This window comes from Erinaceus europaeus, chromosome 19, assembly GCF_950295315.1.
Source record: "Erinaceus europaeus chromosome 19, mEriEur2.1, whole genome shotgun sequence".
NCBI classification, from domain to species: Eukaryota; Metazoa; Chordata; class Mammalia; order Eulipotyphla; family Erinaceidae; genus Erinaceus; species Erinaceus europaeus.
The window spans coordinates 49714418-49735248 of record NC_080180.1 but is presented as its reverse complement, the minus strand read 5'-3'; the positions used below and the strand labels follow the sequence as shown (position 1 = coordinate 49735248).

Below are 20831 nucleotides of genomic sequence, written 5' to 3'. Positions count from 1 at the left end.
CATGGCTCAATCTTCACCATATCCGGGGAAGTGCTTTGTGCTGAGATGGCAGGTGATACTAGCTGAAGGCTGGCAGTATTCTCATCTGTGACTCCACACACCACCCACTGAATCGCCAAACCTTTCATGAGGACTGGGAATGCAGAACCAGGCGAGAAAGAGCCCTCGACTTGGGGGCAAAAGTCTGGTTTCAAATCCCATTTCAGCCATTTCTGGTCTGCACGGCATGTGCTCTTGTAGAGGAAGAGCCAAGAGGCATCTTGAGCTCCGCTCTCATTCTGAAGAACAAATTATTGGACGCCTGTTGCTGCAGGTGAGCATGTGGGGGGCTGTCTGCTTCCCTTTGAAGCATTTTTTTTTTTACCTCAGGGCAGCCCAGTGGTGGTGCACCTGTTGCCATGTTCACGGACCCCATCTGCAGTGGGGGAAGCTCCACTAGTGGTGACATAATACTGCAGGTATCTGTCTCCTTCTTCCTTATCAATTTTCATATCTATCCAAAGTAAATAAATAATTATATTAAGATATTTTTTCTTTCTGTTAATTTCTTCTCACTGCTTGATCAAAATAGCATCTGTGGCCATGAAGAGACATTCTGGGGTGTCCTGGGGAGCCGCTGTGAGAGGCAGGACATGGCAGGAGCCAGGGCAGAGCAGGCTGCAAATCTGAGACAGAAGTGGAGACACACTGAAGGGACACTTGGCCTGTGATTGCGAAAACAGGCTCCGGAGCTGCGGGAAGTCCCGCTAGGGTCTGGGCAACTCGCTTCTCCTTTCCCTCCTGCACCCCGGGGCACCAGGCAGCTGTGGGGCAGGGCCAGGGGGTGCCGCCCCGGCACCGGAGCTCGGTCACCTGACGGGCCCTGCGGGGAGCTCTGGGCATAACCCGGGTCCGCAAACCAGGAGTAGGGCACTCCCTTCTCTTTTCCTGGTGCTGGGAGGACCCGGAGGCTGCAGGAGGCACCAGCTGGAGGAGGCTCCCCAGGTACGTTGGGACTTCCCTGTAGGCGCCTGAAGGGGGCGGAGGAGAGTGGAGACCAGTCCCGGGGCTGCTGGGGCTCTCCCTGGGGGTGTGGGGATTCCAGCTTCGCACCCTGCTGCACCAGGGACCCCAGCAGCGTGGAGGCTGCGCGGGAAGGGGTAGTCCCCCATCCTCTCCGCCCCACCCCAGCACTGTGAGAACCTCAGGGCTCTGGGAGCTTTAGGGGACCCCAGGGAGTCCATTCCTGGGGGGCTACTGGGGCCCCTAGAAAGGGATTTGCCACTCCCCGGAGGCCCAAGTGGACCCTACTGGTCGCCATCAGGAGCTTCCTGGAGTGTCCCCTGGTCCTGTTCTCGGAAACTTCATGCTCCCCGCTAAGGGCAGTTCCCAGCTGTGGCAACCGAGTGTGAGGACCAGGCAGAGCATCCTCATGCCCTGCTGGGGGACGTCTGCACCCCTTAAAGTCTGTAGGTCCCAGGAAAGGCCGTCCCAAATGGCTAAGATTCCAGCCTTCAGAGAGCTGGGATTTGGTGGGAGTGGTGTGCAGACACCTGTCAAAGGGTGGTAAGAGACTGTACTCTGTGTCATCTACTGTCATGTCCATCATTAGTTTCTAATACAATGATAAAAAAAACTATATAAAATTACTGGGAGTTGGGCGGTAGGGCAACGGGTTAAGCGTAGGTGGTACGAAGCCAAGGACTGTTGTAAGAATCCCGGCTCCTCACCTGCAGGGGAGTCTTCACAGGTGGTGAAGCAGGTCTGCAGGTGTTTATCTTTCTCTCCCCCTGTCTTCCCTTCCTCTCTCCATTTCTCTCTGTCCTATCCAACAACGACGGTATCAACAATAAAACAAGGGCAACAAAAGGGAATAAATAAATATATTTAAAAAAAATCACTAAAAAAGCCAGGTAGGATCTGTGCAGGTTAGAGTTGGTTCCCTAACCCCAAGCTTGATGTGGGAGCGTAGGTGGCTTAGAATCCTCTGCATGGAGCCTTCGGCTGTAAGAATATCTGTGTGGGGGCTGGGGAGATAGCATGATGGGTATGCAAAAGACTCTCATGCCAGAGGCTCTGAGGTCCTAGGCTCAGTCCCTAGCACCACCATCAGCCAGAGCTGAGCAGTGCTCTGGTCTCTCACTCCCTCTGCATATCATTAAAATACATAATTAAAAAAAAAAACACGTGTTGGGCTGGTGAAATAGCTCACTTGGGGAGTACGCTGCTTTGCTATGTGCAAAACACGGGCTGCAGCCCACCCCCACTACACTGAAGGAAACTTTGCTGCTGTGGTTTCTTTTACACACACATACACAATCTATCTAGCTGTGATTATTATTGGTGCTGTTATTGTTATAGTTAGCATCAGTCATGACGAGCCAGCAAAGATAGGTCACTTGGGAAGATGAATTCTCTATCATGTTCAAATGTGGTCTTGGTGCTGTGTTATCTTTCTTTCCACCTCTTTCTTTCTCTGCCTCTCTGACTCAATTTAAAAAAATGATCTGGTTATGGCTGATGAGAAAATAACTCAGCACATTTAACCCCAGACAAGTTCTTTAAACAGGAATGCTCTGAAGTTCCTCCTTGTGACTTCTTCAACCTCTATGAAGAACAGCTTTTGTCTGGAGCTTAGATGTAAGCAAAGATGGCAGTCTGGGTGTGGACAAACAAGGCAGGCTGAGGTCACTGGACTCTGGTAGGTTTAACTCCCATCCTTACAGAAAAAAAGCTGTTGGCAGGTAAAGTGGCCCAACTTGAAAGCAGAGTGCAAAAGGGAAACAGTGCCTCTCTTGACTCTTTGAAAATGACTTACCACTGTTTTCATGTCTTCCTGTTTGAAGCAGAGCACATTTGCAACTTTAAACCTTTTTCCTGTGCCGTTCATGAAGCCTTGCCAGATGCTGACGACTCATGCTTGGAAATTTCTAAGTCATCTGTTCATATCTTTAAGAAATTGACTTGGCTGGTTAAATATCTTGTTTTAACTTTAGTGCTTAGGCTTGATTCACAGTCCTGTCTAGTTTAGCAAGGAATGGAATTCTTTTTTTAAATTCAATTTTTTATTAGAGATATAAGTGTTTTGCAAAGTTAGAAACTTTTGGAGGGGAGTATAATTTCATATTCATGCATGATGTGTGTCCCCACCCCACCCCTAACCAACAAAGTCTCCCATAAAGCCTGAGAGATGGTTTGACTACTTTTAAGTTTTTTTAATACACTTTTTTTGCAAGTTCATTTGGTTTAGTCCTCTGTATTCTATAAAGAGTGAAACCATGCAGAAGTTGTCCTTCTGAAAAAAGCTCCCTTAGGTAATTCTGTCCCTGAATAACTGCTACAGGGTGTAGTTACACAAACCCAGAAGGTTTAGTGAGCTGCACACGTAGGCAACACAGGGTAGTCTGCTGGGACCACAGACATATATGTGGCCAGTTGCTGACCAAAACATCATTAACAAAGCAGCTCCTGATCCTCATGGACCTGGCACCATGAGTCTGACCTCAGAACAATCATTTAGTAAACATCTTATATTTGCTCCTTCCAAAAGGTGGGCTTGCTTTTCAGAAATCATGGTCCCCCCTCCAAGGTTATCATTTAAAATTTATATATCCCTTTTTCTTCATACTGAAAAGCCACACCACAGGTTTTGAATGCTGTTTCTTAGCTACTACAACATGAAAAAAGAATCAGTGCTGCTTCTTGCAATCTTTTTTCTTTCTTTTTTCTTCTCTTTCCTTTATTTTTTAAATTTACCACCAGGCTTATCACATGGGCTCCCATGTCTTCATGACCCCACTGTTTCCAGTGGTGTTTTTTCTTTTTTTTTTGTACCTTCCCCCACCCCTTAGCAAGTGTATGTACTGCATGTTTTTTTTTTTTTTTTTGCCTCGGGGTTATTGATGGGGCTCAGTGCCTGCACTATGAATCCACTGCTCCTGGAGACCTTTTCCCCCCCATTTTGTTGCCCTTGTTATTGTTACTGTTGTTGTTGGATAGGACAAAGAAATTGAGAGTGGAGGGGAAGACAGAGAGGGGGAGAGATAGACACCTGCAGATCTGTTTCACCACTTGTGAAGCGACCCCCCTGCAGGTGGGGAGCCAGGGGCTTGAACCAGGATCCTCACGCCAGTCCTTGCACTTTGTACTATGTGCACTTAACCTGCTGCACTACTGCCCACCCCCCTGTACTGCATCTTATATGTGTCTCAAGGCTTTTAGAATTAGGATCTGCCATCAAACCTGACCACTCATTTGAACTTCTGTCCATAGGTTGCACCTGTGGACCATGCCATGTACTTTGTGGGTAGTGTGGGCCCTAGCAGCCATGGTCAGCCTCTCTATGACAAGGCCTCCCGATCGGACTACTGCTCCTCTGTCTTGTGATGCTGCGGGTACCTGTGATGGCCGCTCCAGGTCTCTGGACTCCATTCCCTCGGGCCTCACGGCCTCCGTGAAGAGCCTTGACTTGGCCAACAATAACATCGCCTACGTGAGCAAAACTGACCTGCAGGGCTGTGTCAATCTCAAGACTCTGCAGCTGGACTTCAACACAATTCACACCATAGAGGAGGATTCTTTCCATTCCCTGGGGCGTCTTGAACACTTGGACTTATGTTGCAATCAGTTATCTAACTTATCCTCCTCCTGGTTCCAGCACCTTTCTTCTTTGAAATTCTTGAACTTACTAGGAAATACTTACAGAACCCTCGGGGAAATGTCTCTGTTTGCTCCTTTGACAAACTTGCGAGTCCTGAGAGTAGGGAATGTGTATCCCTTTGCTAAGATTCAGAGGAAGGATTTTACTGGGCTCACTTTTCTGGAAGAGCTGGAGCTAGATGCTTCGAATCTCCAGCAGTATGAGCCAGCAAGTTTGAAGTCCTTCCAGAACATCAGCCGCCTGGTCCTTCATAGGAAGCAGCCTGCTTTACTTCTGGAAATCTTTGCTGATCTGCTAAGAAATTTGGAATCTCTCGAGCTGAGAAGTACCGACTTAAGCTCTTTCCAGCTCCCCAGCCTACCCATCGGTCAGAACGGTTCACCGCTGAGAAAGCTCGTGTTCAGAACCGTGGAAATCACTGACATGAGTTTCTCTGAGATTCTGAAACTGCTGAATTATTTTCCTCGAATGGTAGAAGTAGAATTTGAGGACTGTACTCTGAACGGACATGGCTATTTCAGTTCATCTGCTCTGGAAGAAATTAGTGATGCCTCAAACCTAGAGACACTAACAATCCGCCGGCTGCAGATTCCAGAGTTTTTCTTATTCAATGATTTAAGAAGCATGTATCAATTTGTCAGAAGGTTTAAAAGAATCACTATAGAAAACAGCAAGGTCTTCCTGGTGCCTTGCTTACTTTCGCGCCATTTAAAATCTCTCGAATACCTGGACCTCACTGAGAACTTAATGGTAGAAGAACAGCTGACGAACTCGGCCTGCGAGGAGGCCTGGCCTGCCCTCCACACCTTGATTTTAAGGCAGAATCATTTGAGATCACTGGGACAGACCGGAGAAGTTCTGCTCACTCTGAAAAACTTGACAGCGCTCGACATCAGTAAGAACAGTTTTCACTCTATGCCTCCCACTTGCCATTGGCCAGAGAAGATCAGACGCTTGAACTTGTCAAGCACACACATTGACAGCCTAACCCCCTGCCTCCCCCAGACATTGGAGGTCTTAGACGTGAGCAATAACAATCTCGATTCCTTTTCCTTGTTGTTCCCCCGACTCCGGGAACTCTACATTTCCAGAAACAAGCTGAAGACCTTACCAGATGCTTCCTTCTTGCCCTCGTTACTCAGTATGACAGTCAGCAGGAATATCATAAATTCCTTCACTAAGAAGCAACTTGACTCTTTCCAGAAGCTGACAACTTTGGAAGCCGGTGGCAACAGTTTCATCTGCTCCTGTGAATTCCTAGCATTTACTATGCAGGAGCAGCAAATGCTGGGCCGGATCCTGACGGACTGGCCAGAAAGGTACCTGTGTGACTCTCCGTCCCATGTCCGGGGCCAGCAGGTCAGGGACACTCGGCTTTCAGTTTCAGAATGTCACCGGGTGGCCCTGGTGTCTGCCCTGTGCTGTGCTCTGCTCCTACTGGCCTTACTCACCGTGGGCCTGTGCCACCGTTACCACGGACTGTGGTACATGAAGATGACCTGGGCATGGCTCCAAGCCAAGAGGAAGCCCAGGAGAGCCCCGGCCAGGGAGCTCTGCTACGACGCCTTCGTGTCTTACAGCGAACAGGACTCCTACTGGGTGGAGACGCTCATGGTCCAGGAGCTGGAGCACTTCGAGCCTCCCTTTAGGCTGTGTCTTCACAAGCGGGACTTCGTCCCTGGCAAGTGGATCATTGACAACATCATCGACTCCATCGAGAAGAGCCACAAAACCATCTTTGTGCTCTCGGAACACTTTGTGAAGAGTGAGTGGTGTAAGTACGAGCTGGACTTCTCCCACTTCCGGCTCTTCGATGAGAACAATGATGCCGCCATCCTCGTCCTCCTGGAGCCCCTGGAGAAGAAGGCCATCCCCCAGCGTTTCTGCAAACTGCGCAAGATCATGAACACCAAGACGTACCTGGAGTGGCCCCAGGATGAGGCTCAGCACCAGGGCTTCTGGCTAAGTCTTCGAGCTGCCATCAAAGCTTAGGCTGTCTGGTTAGAGGCTGGTCCTTGACAGCATTCCTTGGAGCTGCGTCCATTCAGACACCATGATGTGAAATGCACTTGTAACATACATGTTGGTATTTTATTTTAATGAGAGAAATAGAGAGAGAATGCCCAGAGCACTGCTCAGCTTTGGTTTATGCTTGGGATTGAACCTGAGACCTCAGAGCCTCAGGCATGAAGGTCTTTTGCAGAACCATTATGTGTCCCGCAGCCCTGCAATATGCATCCTGTATGCATGACTGTACTGTTCTTCCATATTCTCTTCCTTGAAGTCATTACGACCTCACATTTTAGTGACCCAGGAGGTGGCAGGGTGGATAAAACACTGGACTTTCAAAGCATGAGGTGCTGGATTTGATCCCTGGCATTACATGTGCCAGAGTGAAGCTCTTGTCTTCCTCCTCCTGCTCTTATAAATAAATTAATCTTTTTTTTTAACTTCAAATTTTATGCTGTTTTTTTTAAATGTACAAAGGTGAGAAAAAAACTTTCCATTATCTTATGAGAGACTCAGGATCGGAGTCCATTATTGATAAAAGAACTATCTGTGGCAGGTGGTTTCATTCACTGAAAATAGTGCAAAATGGACAGATGATTTTGAGTGAATGCATTTACTCTCAACAAAACGAAACAACACAAAACAAACTCATGCGGGCCTGTGCTTCAGGGACATCGTCTGGCCCTCCAGTATGTCCTTCCTATCTGTGTTACTGGCTGTGCAGCTACGCTTGTTGCCTTTCCTGGACAATGGTGTTGGGTATCTCTGTTAATACTCTGAAGCATACAAAATACCACAGGCTGTATTCCCATATCAGACAGATAGCCCCGTCTTACTGGGCTATCTAACAGGTTCCCCAGCCACAGCACATAAGCAAACTGGGGGCCAGGCGGTAGCACACTGGGTTAAGTGCACATGGCTTAAAGTAGAAGGACCTGCTCTCAAGGATCCTGGTTTGAGCCCCCAGCTCCCCGCCTGTGTGTATGTGTGGGGTCACTTCACAGGTGGTGAAGCAGGTCTGCAGGTGTCTGTCTTTCTCTCCCCCTCTCTGTCTTCCCCTCCTCTCTCAGTTTCTCCCTGTTCTATCCAACAACAGCAACAAAAACAACAAAAATGGAAAAAAGATGGCCACCGAGAAACAGTGGATTCGTAGTGTAGGCACAAACCCCAATGATAACCTTGGAGGCTAGATAAATAAATAAATGAAACAAAAAGAAATGAATGAAAAGATGTACTGAGAAACTGAAGGAAATTTGGCAAACTGCAAAAAACAAGCCACAAGCAAATTGTGATACACATCTTCTTTTGACAACACTGCTAGTGAAGGAAATACAAATCTTAGAAGAATTTGAGAGGGCCAGAGGGTGGCGCACCTGGCTAAGTGCACACACTACAGTGCACAAGGACCCGGGTTCAAGCCCCTGGTCCCCACCTGCAAGGGGAAAGCTTCACGAGTGGTGAAGTAGAGTTGTATGTGTCTCTCTGTTTCTCTCCCCTCCTTGCCTCCCTCTCCCCTCTCAATTTCTCTCTGTCTCTATCCTACAATAAATGAATAAAATAAAAGTTAAAAACAAAAGAAGAATCTGAAAGAAACCTCCCAGTGTCCCTGGGTCTGAGCTTCCTTCAACCTAGAACTATGCGTGGACTTAAACAGTGTCAGACTGTCTCACCGTGTTTCTCTTCTACGTTGTCTCTCTGCACCTGTGGCCTTTCTTGGACTGCTTTAGAAAGTCTTGTGTCTGACTCTAAATAAAAGTTTTTTCCTCTTTTTTTCCTTTTTAACTTTTTCATTTGCTCCTGTAAACAGAAGTGCATGAGGGGGCTGGGTGGTGGTGCACCCAGTTAAGTGCAAATATTACTAAGCACAAGGACTCAGGTTCGAGCACCCACTCCCTACCTCCAGGGGGCCTGCTTCATGAGCAGTAAAGCAAGCATGCAGGTGTCTATCTCCCTCTCCCTCTCCCTCTCATTTCTCAATTTCCTTCCATCCTATCTAATAAAAATTTGGGGAAAAGAAGGGAAAAAAAAAGTCAGCTCAAGAGGTGTAGATTTGTAGTGCCAGTACTGAGTGCCAGCAATACCTGGAGGAAGGGAAGAAAGAGAGAGAGAGAATGAAAGAAAGAAAAGAAAGAGAAGTGCATGAGAACTAAATAAAGCTTTCAGCAAATATACACCAAGCAGCTCTTCACGGTGGCACCAACAACATTTGATGCACGACAATTCAATAGATGCTACTTCCAGAGGTTGATGCCCACGTGGGATCAGGCACAAGGAGCTGAACAAAACCATGCTCTTAGATGAAAGATTACTTAACAGCCCTCACTGATTCTCTGAAGATGCTGGAGTGATGAGAAGTTAACAATTTGTTAAATACTATAGTTCAGAAGTAATGCCTTGTAAACCTCTGAAGCACTTTATGATTGAGACCAATAGCAGCCAAAATAGACCTGGGAAATTGACAGCGGATGGTGTCAGATGTGTCATGTGTATAGATTACAAAGTGACTACAGTATCCTGCGCAGTGGACTCTCAAACCTGGGGTCCCAAGTTTGATCCCTGGCATTGCATGTGCCAGAGTGCTGCTCTGGTTTCTGTCTCCCCTCCCTTGCACAAACAAGTAAATGAGTATTTGTTAAAGAAAGTGATTATGGGGGGGAGGGGATGGCAGGCAACTCACCTGGTACAGCACTTATGTTACCATGCACAAAGACCCAGGTTCGAGCCCCAGGCTACCACATAGGAGCACCTGGAGAGGGAAGTTTCATGAGCAGTGAGGCAGTGCCGGAGTATCTCTTTCCCTCTTTTATTTTTTTTGCCTTCAGGATTATCACTGGGGCTCTGTGATTCATTGTTCAGTCTCCCTTTAAAGCCTTTTCACACAGACACAGGTGCTTGTGTAGGGTGCCACCTTTATTTGGCTCTCTAGGATCTTGGAATCATCTCTAAACTTTAAAAAAGAACATTGGTATTAAATACAGAATGAAGGATGTAAAAATATCTCGGCATGCAATACATGTCTTTTGGGCAAGATCTTCTGTGCTACTCCAGCCCGAGTGAATAGTTAATGCCTTGAACCACCCCTATCACCACGGGCTGCCAGGCTACCAGGTAGCGAAGCCAGTCCAGGATTTGTCCATATAGAATGTGGGTGCGCTCCCAGCTGCACCGCAGTTAAGGAGGTTACGCTCTCAATAGCCAAGTAGCAGGAATAGTCACAGATATTCTCGTCAAATATCACAAGCAACATGACGAGTAGGCATTTCGTTCTTGTCGATTCTGTGTGCTCATCTAAAAGCCCCTTGGGTGACTTTCATAGCACTTAACTATGCTGGCATTTATTCTGCACAATTTCTAAATGCAAATCCAAACACTTTACCAATAAATGAATGCATCAGGAATAAAGAGTGGGCTAGGGAGATAGCATCATGATTTTTTTTGCATTAAAGAAAAACAAAAACAGGAGACGGGCGGTAGCGCAGTGAACCCACTGCTACCGTAAGATGGAACTGAGCAGCGCTCTGGAACACAAAACAAACAATCAATAAGAAAAACACTGCTCTTCTCTGGCTTATGGTGGTGCTGGGGATTGAACCTAGGGCCTTTGGTCCCCAGGCATGAAAATCTTTTGGCATAACCACTATGCTATTTCCTCAGTCCAGTGCGCTTGTTAAAAAAAAAAAGAAGAGCTCGATAATGGTCTTGTGCCAGTGAGGTTTTGTCAGCTCTGGATGGGATCACTACTTTCCTGTGACTATAACAGGATTTGGTTTCATTCAGTTGGAGTTCACCATTGTCTATAGAAAGACCCTGTGGCCACCGGATGTGGGCTGCCTCTGTAGGTGTTTCTTTGCTTTTTTTCAGTATCATCACCACTAAAACAAGATGAGATGTGCAAAAGGAATCTTTTTAACTTTCTTTTTAAAATATTTATTTATTCCCTTTTGTTGCCCTTGTTGTTTTTTTGATGTAGTTATTGTTGTTGTTGTTATTGATGTTGTCATTGTTGGATAGGACAGTCAGAAATGAAGAGGAGGGGAAGACAGAGAGGGGGAGAGAAAGATAGACATCTGCAGACTTGCTTCACCAGAAGTGATCCCCCCTTGCAGGTGGGGAGTGGGGGGCTAGAACTGGGGTCCTTACGCCAGTCCTTGCGCTTCGCGTCACATGCGCTTAACCTGCTGCACTACCACCTGACTCCCAAAAGGAATTTTAAAAAGTTAGAATCCAGGGGGTACCAATTTTTATCTGGAAATCCCCAAATCTGGGAGTTCTGGCACACACTCAATATAGATTACTATACTTTAGTTCACATTTAGGCCTTCTGAATTTTCTGTTCTGTGGCCTGGGAGGTGGTATAGTGGATAGTGTTGGGCTCCCTGGCATGAGGTCTTGAGTTCGATCCCAGGCATCACATGATGATCTGGTTCTATCTCTCTTTCTTACGATTGATTTTTTTTAAATGCAATTCCAATTTGCATATTTATTTGTCCACCCACCCAGCGCATCCAGCCTTTATATTTCTATCTTATCCTCCAATGCATTTACCTTCATTTATAGCGTCCCATTACATTTCTGCAAAAGCTCATCTAGTGGAATATATAAAGTATAGAATGTGTTTTCACTTGCCATTTAATGTTCTACCAAAGTATCATAGACACAGAGAAAAGAGACCAGTAAGTTGTCTTGAAACACGGGGCTAGGAAAAAAATTTTTCTGCTAAAAGTACAATCGAAGAAAAGAAAAGTTTAAATTGAAAAATGCAACAGCCCCATTTGGGGAGTGGCTGGGGAATGCAGACACCTATCATGGGGATAGAAAAAAATCATACAGGGCAGGGGTAAGTAGCATAATGGTTATGCAAAGAGACTCTCATGCCTGAGGCTCCCAAGTACCAGGTTCAATTCCCTGCACCACCATAAATCAGAGCTGAGCAGTGCTCTGGTAAAACAAAAACAAACAAACAAAAAAAACATGAAACCACACACAGGTGACTACAAGGTCTTGCCAATCATTATTTCTCCCAACACAGTGAGTTAAGCAAATGCATCGCCAGAAACACAAAGGATACGGATTACTGATCATCCTCTTCAAATCCACCTTCTCTTTGCAGTAAGGGCAAGTCTGCTTTTTCCCAACAATACACCAACCTCGGATGCAGAATTCATGAAAACTTAGGCACCTTGTTAGGGAAGGTTCTGGATAGTGAAGACCCACAATGACGTGATGGGAACGATGCCGTTTGTCGGGTGTTGTAATGGAGGGTGCGGTGGGGGGGCATCATGGAGTGATGGGCTAGTTCGTGGGACTAGGAAGATTCTGTAGGAAGATGGAGCCCCGAGGACCATGCGAAGAGGGCTGACAGGGTTTTACAACCCTGGGAACTCTACTAGGCTTCTTTCTTTCTTTCTTTTTAATGATTTTAAAAAATGGTTTAATTATCTTTATTTATTTATTTGACAGAGACAGAAATTGAGAGGAAAGGGGAGAGATAGAGAGGGAGAGAGTCAGATACCTGCAGCCCTGCTTCAGCACTTGTGAAGCTTTCCCTCTGTAGGTGGGGACCGGAGGCTTGAACCTGAGTCCTTGAGCAGTATAACAGGTGCACTCGATCAGGTGCGCCACCACCCGGCCCAATTTACTAGATTTATGAGTCGAGCTTGATCTTCTTGCTTCACTCGATTCTCATCAAATTAAATTAGGTAAGGAGTATTAATGTGCTTTTCTACAGCAGAGTCTTAGATAAGTCAGTGCATTTCCCTGCCCTGCCAATTATGCGTTTCTTGTGCCTTTTCCAGAACATTTCACTACTTTGGGGGTTTCAGTCTCTACTTACTCGGTAATTCAATTCATTTTAGGCACTCAGGTAAGTCGAAGTTCCCTGTGGTCATAAGTTGCACATTTAGGGAGTCGGGCAGTAGCGCAGCGGGTTAAGCACACATGGTGCAAAGCAAGGACCAGTGCAAGGATCCAGGTTTGAGACCAGGCTCCCCACCTGCAGGGGAGTCGTTTCACAGGCGGTGAAGCAGGTCTGCAGGTGTCTATCTTTCTCTCCCTCTCTGTCTCTGTCTTTGACTCTGTCTCTGTATCTGTGACTGTCTCTCCGTCTCTGATTCCGTCTGTCTTTGACTCTGTCTCTGTCTCTCTGTATCTCTGACTCTATATCTCTTTCTGTCTCTGATTCTGTCTCTCTCCATTTCTCTCTGTCCTATCCAACAACAACGACATCAATAACAATAACAACGATAACCACAACGATGATAAAAACAAGGGCAGTGAGTCGGGCAGTAATGCAGCGGGTTAAGGGCACATGGCGCCAAGCGCAAGGACCGGCATGAGGATCCCGGTTCGAGCCCCTGGCTCCCCACCTGCAGGGGAGTCGCTTCACAGGCAGTGAAGCAGATCTGTAAGTGTCTGCCTTTCTCTCCCCCTCTTTGTCTTCCCTTCCTCTCTACATTTCTCTCTGTCCTATACAACAACGACATCAACAATAACTACAACAACAATAAAAACAAGGGCAACAAACAGAAAATAAATATTAAAAAAGAATTAAAATAAAAACAAGGGCAAAAGGAAAATAAATTGATAAAATATTTTTAAAAGATTGCACATTTAAAAAATGATTCACACATTTTTCTCAACCTTTCGTTTTATATTTATTTATTTTCTCTTTTGTTGCCCTTGTTGTTTTATTGTTGTTGTAGTTATTATTGTTGTTATTATTGATGTCGTTGTTGGATAGGACAGAGAGAAATGGAGAGAGGAAGGGAAGACAGAGGGGGAGAGAAAGACAGACACCTGCAGACCTACTTCACCGCCTGTGAAGCGACTCCCCTGCAGGTGGGGAGCCGGGGCTCAAACCCGGATTTTTAAGCCGGTCCTTGCGCTTCTCACCACGTGCGCTTAACCTGCTGCGATGCCACCCGACTCCCTTCCTCAACCTTTCTATGCTGATAAGGAGACAGTCGTTTCTAGTAGGATATAAACGTTAATAAACTTCTGAAACTCTAGGCACTGACCAAACCATGTGTACACACTTCCCTGTCCAGAAAATCTGACTATGGGCCCCAAAGTTGAGAGTCAACCCCATTTTCTGACAGCCCCTCCCCCCCAACTCCACAAATGGCTCTTGGTAGAGCTGCAGAGCACATGTTCCACTTGCGTCAGGACTTGCCTTGGTGTCACATGTCCCTCTGGCTCCACCTGTGAGACGACTTCTGTCCTTGGCACCTCAAGCAGTGCTGAAGTGCCTATTTGCTGAGTCAATATTTGAGTCAACCACTCAAACATTGGTAACTTTTGCTAAAAGCTCCCCCCCACACACACACCAGGTTCAAATTATTGTAGATTTGGGCAAAAACAATGATCTCTCTCCCTCTCTCTCTCTTTTTAACCAGAGCATTGCTCAGCTCTAGTCTATGGGGGTGCAGTGGACTGACCTTGGGTCTTCGGAGCCTCAGGCATTAAAGTCTCTTTGCACAACCATTATGCTATCTACTCTCAGCCAAAACAGTGATCCCTAGTGAGGTCCATCCTATTAGCTGATTGCTTTCTATAGTCACTGATCCCAACGTGGTCTCTGGATGAACATTACCTGATCTCCTCACTGTTCCACACACCCAGGTGAACAGCAGTGCTGCGGAAGGCCCCTCTCTAACAAACGGTGAAGGTGGCGTCAAGTCAAGGTCCTGTGAGAATTTCTTATTAGACTTGAGAATTTCTACTCTTCTATGTTCTTGGAATTGGAAGTGGGCTCACTGTTGCAATGTGCTTGAATGGACACAGAGTGGTGTGTTATAAGAGATGCTAAACCCAGTCTCATATGTCCCTTCATTCTAAAGAGCGGAAGGAGAGTTCTGTCTTCCAGATAAGTATAAAGTTTAAAGTCAATGAGCTGCCACTGAAAAGCCCAGCTGCTTGTTTGTATTCTCTCTCATTTTCAGAATCTCTCTTTTTTAAAAATAAATTTTGGCTATTTGTAATAGCCAAAACCTGGAAGCAACCCAGGTGTCCAACAACAGATGAGTGGCTGAGCAAGTTGTGGTATATATACACAATGGAATACTACTCAGCTGTAAAAAATGGTGACTTCACCGTTTTCAGCTAATCTTGGATGGACCTTGAAAAATTCATGTTAAGTGAAATAAACAGAAGGGTGAATATGGGATGATCTCATTCTCAGGCAGAAGTTGAAAAACAAGATCAGGAAAAAAAAAAACACAAGTAGAACCTGAAATGGAATTGGCTTATTGCACCAAAGTAAAAGACTCTGGGGTGGAGGTGGGTACGTGGGGGAGAATACAGGTCCAAGAAGGATGACAGAGGACCTAGTGGGGGTTGTATTGTTATATGGGAAACTGGGGAATGTTATGCATGTACAAACTATTGTATTTACTGTTGAATGTAAAACATTAATTCCCCAATAAAGAAATTTTAAAAAAGTGAAAAAAAAAATTTCCTGTTGTACTTATTATGTGTTAGATAGTGACAGAGAGAAATTGAGAGGGCAAAGGTAGCTAGAGAGAGAGACAGCTGCAACACTGCTTCACCACTTGTGAAGCTTCCACCCTACAGGTGGGGACCGGGGACTTTGCACACCGTTAACTGTGTCCTTAACCAAGTGCGCCACCACCTGGCTCCTCATTTTCAGGATCACAACACTAAGAAGCCATCATGTTGGCAGTTATCGAGTTATTTTTGGAGGCAAAAGACAGGCGGTTTAACCACCTCAAGATGCCAGAGCTTTGAACTAAGTGTACAGAACATCACAAAATTGATACAGGATGGGAAAGGTACATGGTGCCTTTTTATTGTTCTTGGGAGAGAATGACAATACTGATTGTTGGCCAGCTCAAGTCTGGAATCCAGTTATGCACACGGGCAGCTAGTCTGCTTGGCTCAGAACTCTCCATCCCACCATCTGCACAAGTTGAGGTCTTTCTTCCTCAGTGGTTCCTGGAGTTCCCAGGGAATGCTTCTTTCCAGGCCCAGAACTGTCCTGTCTCCAACACCTAATGGTCCCTCCACCAACACAGATGGCTAGCTGGGGCACAGTCCCGAGCGTGTGCGTGGGGCACACGCTCACATTTTGATGTTGCTGCCTTGTAATGTCCTCTGTATTCTATCCAAATCAAAGATGACGTGCAGCTGCCACCATAACCGCAGTCAACAAAAGCTGGGGACTCTTTCTTTCTCTTTATTTTTCTTTCTTTCCTTCTTTCTTTCCTTCCTTCCTTCCTTCCTTCCTTCCTTCCTTCCTTCCTTCCTTCCTTCCTTCCTTCCTTCCTTCCTTTCGCCTTTAGGGTTATCACTGGGGCTTGGTGCTGGCGCTATGAATCCACTGCTCCTGGTGGCCACTTTTTTTTTCCATTTTAAAAAAAGATTTCATTTATTTATTAATGACAAAGATAGGACGAGAGAGCAAGAAGCAGACATCACTCTGGCACACGTGCTGCCAGGGATCGAACTCAGGACCTCATGCTTGAAAGCCCAAAGCTTTATCACTGCGCCAACTCCCAGCCCACTTTCTATTTTCTTCATTTTAATAGACAGGATAGAGAGAAATTAAGAGAGGAGGGCGAGACAGAGAGGGAGAGAGGAAAATAGATACCCACAGACCTGCTTTATCAATCATGAAGTTAACCCCCAGAGGTGAGGACTGAGGGCTCAAACCTGTGTTCTTGCACATGGTAACCTGTGTGGTCAACCAGGTGCACCACCACCCCACCCCAGATCTTTTCTCTCTTCCTCTCTCTCTCTTTCTCTTGCTCCTTCTTTCCTTAACCACGTGTACCCAAGCCCAGCCCCTCTATATTCCTTTTGTGCAAAGCAATGGTCAGAAGAGGGAGCAACTCATCTCAATGACTGAGATGTACAGGAAGGACAAGAGGGAGTCCAAAAGGAAGCTGGGTGGGAGGCTGGGGCATGGGGCTGGGAGCTGAGTCAGGGAAGAGGGGATGGAGGAGTAGAAGGAGGAGGAGGAGGGAACAGTGAGGTTCCCTGGGCCTCACCGTCCTCAGTGCCCCAGGCAGAGGGGTGCTGGCCGGGCGTCCCCACACAAAGGATACACGTGGTTGCAGGAGAGCTGGTAGGTGTTCTCGATGACGCCGTCTTCGTCCAGCTCCACCACGATCTGCTGCCCGCACACGGCGCAGATGTTTTTGGACAGGCTCCTCGTGGGCATCCCATTGCCGCTGTAGAACTGGGGGGACACAGAGAGGGGTGGGGGGAACGCGGGACAGGTTCTGGGGCGTCCTGGGAAGGCTGAGGTCTCACCAAGAGGCCTCCCCGCTTCTTTATCGCTCTGGACAGGATACACTTTCCCACAGGACCAGTGCCGCAGCAGGGTAAGGGTTCCTGACAGGAAGGGAGCTGTTAGTTCTGATCTACCCTCCTACTTACCGATATGATTAAGTCTTCAAGAGAATTTTGTTTGTTTGTTTGTTTTGCTTTGTTTCATTTTGCAAAGGTGGAACTACTATCTGGTCATCATTTCAGAGAGAGAGAGAGAGAGAGAGAGAGAGATGCATGCCACAGTACCAGAGCTTCCCTGGGGCCATCATGGCATTCCCATGTGGTGAAAGGACACAAACTTGGCCAAGGCAAGTGCATGTGCCCTACTCAGTAGACTGTCTCTCTAGCCCTAAGGAAGAGTGGGCTGTCAGAAAAGTCATGGCATATTTTTCTTTTTTTTAAAATGTTCAATTTTTTAATCATTGTAATTTATTTACTGTATAGAGACAGCTAGAAATCAAAAGGAAGGGGGGTGATAGGAGGAAGAGACAGAGACACCTGCAACACTGTTTCACCACTCACAAAGCTTTCCCCTGTAGGTGGGGGCTGGAGGCGTGAACTCTGGTCCTTGTGCACTGTAATATGTGCGCTCAACTAGGTGCTCCACCACCTGACTCCACTTTAATACTAAATTAATAAGTGTTATATACATTCTTATAGTTCTAATTTTGAACAAGTAATGGTAAAAATCATCTTTTTTTTTTTCTATTTGAAGTTGTAGTGTTGTCTGGATCCTTTAACTAGCTTGATTTTATGTATTTATTTTATTTTGTAATGAGAAATTTTATTGATTCACACACAAGGTTAGACAAGCACCAGAGGATAATTTACTTAAAAAAAATAATATTTCCTCACATACTGAGAAGACTCTGAGCTCCTTTTCAGAGGAGAATAGATTAAAGAACCATGTTACCACTCTAGTTTGGAAACTTTTCCTTTCATTACAGGATAAGTATCTACATCATCAAGGATACTCTCCTTGGTCACCTCCCCACCACTGGCTTCCTTATATCATGTCACTGTGTACAGGCCATAGAAAAATAGAGAACAGACAATATTTTGATTTCTCAGTCTTCCAGTCACCGATTCTGTGATTATCAATGGGCCACTGCAGGTGGGAAGCGGGGTCTCGAACCCTGATCCTTGAGTGGAAGCTTGTACTTAGTACCATGTGCATTTATCTGGCCCCTTTCTTTCTCTTAGATAAAAATGTAAAAGTATTGAAGATTCTAACTTGGGATCCCGGCATCTTCCTAGTGCTGTGAATGAGGAATGGTTCTTGATGATGACATTGTGTGAGAATGCTCACAGAACTTTTAAGAGAATAGAATATTGGGGCCAGGCAGTGGCGTGCCTGATGAAGTGCATATGTTGCCGTGCTCATGGGCCTGGGTTCAAGCCGGGGTTTCAGATAAGCAAGGAGAGAGGGCTAGAAGGATCCATGTGGTGGCTCCTGATGTCTCAAGGCTGGTTCACTGGTAGACACAGAAGGGCCGTATCACATCAGTGCTGAAATCTGGGAGCTGGGCTGGCGGTGGGTGTGCACTCTGCCGTTCTGTCGTTAAGTCATTAAAAACAATTTCTAAATAAATATTTCAGGGGCCGGGTGGTGGTGCACCTGGTTGAGCACACACATTACAGTGCTCAAGTATCTGCGTTCAAGCCTCTTGTCCCCACCTGCAGGGCAAAAGCTTCACAAGTGGTGAAGCAGGGCTGCAGGTGTTTCTCTGTTTCTCTCCCTCACTATCTCTCCCTCCCCTCTTGATTTCTTAATTTAAAAATTTACAAATAAATAAATATTTTATTCTCTTTCTAAGATTTTCTCTCTTCCTTTTAAAAATTCATTTATTTCATATTAGAAAGAGACAGAGATAAATTGAGAGGGGGAGATAAAGAGGAAGAGAGACATTTGCAGACCTACATCCCTGCTCATGTCTTCCCTGCAGGTGGGGAGTGGGGATTCGAACCTGGATCCCTGAGTATGGTAGTGTGCACTCAGCCTCACTATCCAAATCCTTAACCCATAAACCAAAGGGAAATGACTTAAGAACTAGAACGCAATGTTTATATACAGTTCCATTCCTGTCCTCTTTCCTTTCCTTCTCCTGCTTTCTTTTCCTCTTTCCTCCCTCCTGTCCTTCCCCCTTTCTCTCTCTGCCAGGGCTTCAAACCTGTGTGATCCCACTGCTCCTAGGGGAGCTCTGTTTTGTTCTTTTGGGGTTGGGGGTAGGGAGGGAGACAACTACAGTACTGCTCTACCGCGTCTCCTTTGCATGGTGTTCTCATGTGTTGCCAGGGACTTGAACCTGGGACTTCATGCACGGTAAGGGGTGCGCCCTCTCCCAGGCCCTCCTTTTGCTTTAAACCTCAGCTGTCTGTGCATTTCCACGTTGCTCAGGCCAGCACAGTTCTCCTCCACTTTCTTCAGAAGTGAGGTTATCATATGCCTTTGTAACACCGTTGAGTTTTGAGGTGTCACATTCTAACAGTTTTACCTTGGTGACCCTGTGATGCGCTAAATGATTGTCTTCAGGTTTGAATACAGCCAGGCTCATCTTTTTCACCATCACAGCTTCGAGCAGAATAACTTCACTGCCCCAACACACACACTCCCTCCGTCACCCTTATTGATGTTGTTGTTGGATAGGGCAGAGAAAGAGGGAGAGAGGAGGGGAAGACAGAGAGGGGGAGAGAAAGATAGACACCTGCAGACCTGCTTCACCTCCTGTGAAGCGACACTCCTGCAGGTGGGGAGCCGGGGGCTTGAACCGGGATTCTTATGCTGGTCCTTGCTTTTTGTGCCACATGCACTTAACCCGCTGCACTACTGCCGGACTCCCTTTGATTTTTATTTTATAGGACAGAGAAAAATTGAGAGGGGAGGGGGAGGTAAGGAGGGAAGAGACAGAGAGGCACCTGTAGACGTTCTTCATTGCTTGTGAAGCTTCTCCCCTGCAGGTGGGAATTGGAGGCTTGAACCTGGATCCTTGCGCACTGTTAACATGTGCCCTCAATTGGGTGTGCCACCACCCAGCATCCAGGGCCATTTGTCCTTAAAGACTTCTTTTTGGGTAGGGGTAGATAGCAAAAAGACTCTCATACCTGAGGCTCCAAAGTCACAGGTTCAGTCCCCCACACCACCATAAGCCAGAGCTGAGCAGTGCTCTGGCAAAAAAAAAAAAAAGAGAGAGAGAGAGAGAGAGAGAGAGAGAGACTTCTTTTTATGACAGAAACAGAGATAGAGGAGGGACCATAGCACCACTCAGTTCTGGCATATGGGGATGGGGATGGGGATGAGACCTGGGTTCACAGGCACGCAAGTCCTGAGCTCTACAACTGAGCATCTCCCTGCAGCTCCAGTATCAACCCCCCCCCATCAGTTTCTGCAAAGAGGAGTGAATGGCTGAGAGGAGGCCACCTCTCCAGGTGCAGCGCATGAAGTGACTACCACACTTACCCCAATGGTAGAAGCCATGTAGTCAGAGCAGATCTCTGCAAAGTCTCTCCCCATCACACCATAGTAGAGGCCGTAGAACAGCGACACGATGCCAAAGTTCATGGAATCTCTAGCCTTGATCCTGTAGAGAACAACAGCGCCAGGGGATTAGTGCTTGGCGGGGGAGGGGGCAGGGCGGCAGCTACACACTGTTCCTGCCATGGGGTCTAATGGAACCACAGGGTTTTTTTTTCATGTATTCAGATAGGCTACAGTTCTCTGGGGTAGGTTTTACTTTACAAAAAACAAACAAAAAAGATTTTATTTATTAATGAAAGAGAGGAAGGAGACTATCACTCTGGCACATGAGATGACAGGAACTTGGGACGTCATGCTTAAGAGTCCAATGCTCTGGGATTCAGGCGGTAGCGCAGCGGGCTAAGCACACATGGCGTG

General features: G+C 46.5%; 2 protein-coding genes across 5 annotated transcripts in view; one reads left to right on the top strand and one right to left on the bottom strand.

The window, feature by feature from the left end:
- Window positions 1–792: 792 nt before the first annotated feature.
- Window positions 793–7201, top strand: TLR2 (toll like receptor 2). Of its 2 annotated transcripts, XM_060178937.1 has the most exons (3): window positions 793–984; window positions 2549–2680; window positions 4252–7201. In XM_060178937.1, exons 2-3 carry the CDS (start codon window positions 2589–2591, stop codon window positions 6629–6631), a joined length of 2472 nt encoding a protein of 823 aa, XP_060034920.1. In that variant the 5' UTR covers window positions 793–984; window positions 2549–2588; the 3' UTR covers window positions 6632–7201. The 2 variants fall into 2 exon arrangements, with proteins under 2 accessions (XP_060034920.1, XP_007529512.1); XM_007529450.3 differs by lacking the exon at window positions 2549–2680.
- A 2340-nt stretch (window positions 7202–9541) lies between these two features.
- RNF175 (ring finger protein 175) overlaps window positions 9542–20831 on the bottom strand; it is a 38562-nt gene continuing 27272 nt past the window's right edge. For 2 of the 3 annotated variants that reach the window (XM_007529457.3, XM_060178949.1), the window contains exons 6-9: window positions 20397–20517; window positions 16714–16847; window positions 11718–11819; window positions 9542–9809 (exon numbers count right to left, since the gene is read on the bottom strand). In XM_007529457.3, coding sequence (XP_007529519.1) covers window positions 9689–9809; window positions 11718–11819; window positions 16714–16847; window positions 20397–20517 — 478 coding nt within the window. In that variant the 3' untranslated portion in view covers window positions 9542–9688. The remainder of the gene's footprint in view (window positions 9810–11717; window positions 11820–16713; window positions 16848–20396; window positions 20518–20831) is intronic. The other variant, XM_060178950.1, reaches the window with a different exon arrangement.

Excerpts from the sequence above, each read along its gene's own strand:
- TLR2 (XM_060178937.1), top strand. The coding sequence starts at position 2,589 with ATGAAGAACAGCTTTTGTCTGGAGCTTAGATGTAAGCAAAGATGGCAG. Across the intron at positions 2,681-4,251 it reads GCTGAGGTCACTGGACTCTG|GTTGCACCTGTGGACCATGC; the intron begins GTAGGTTTAACT and ends TTCTGTCCATAG.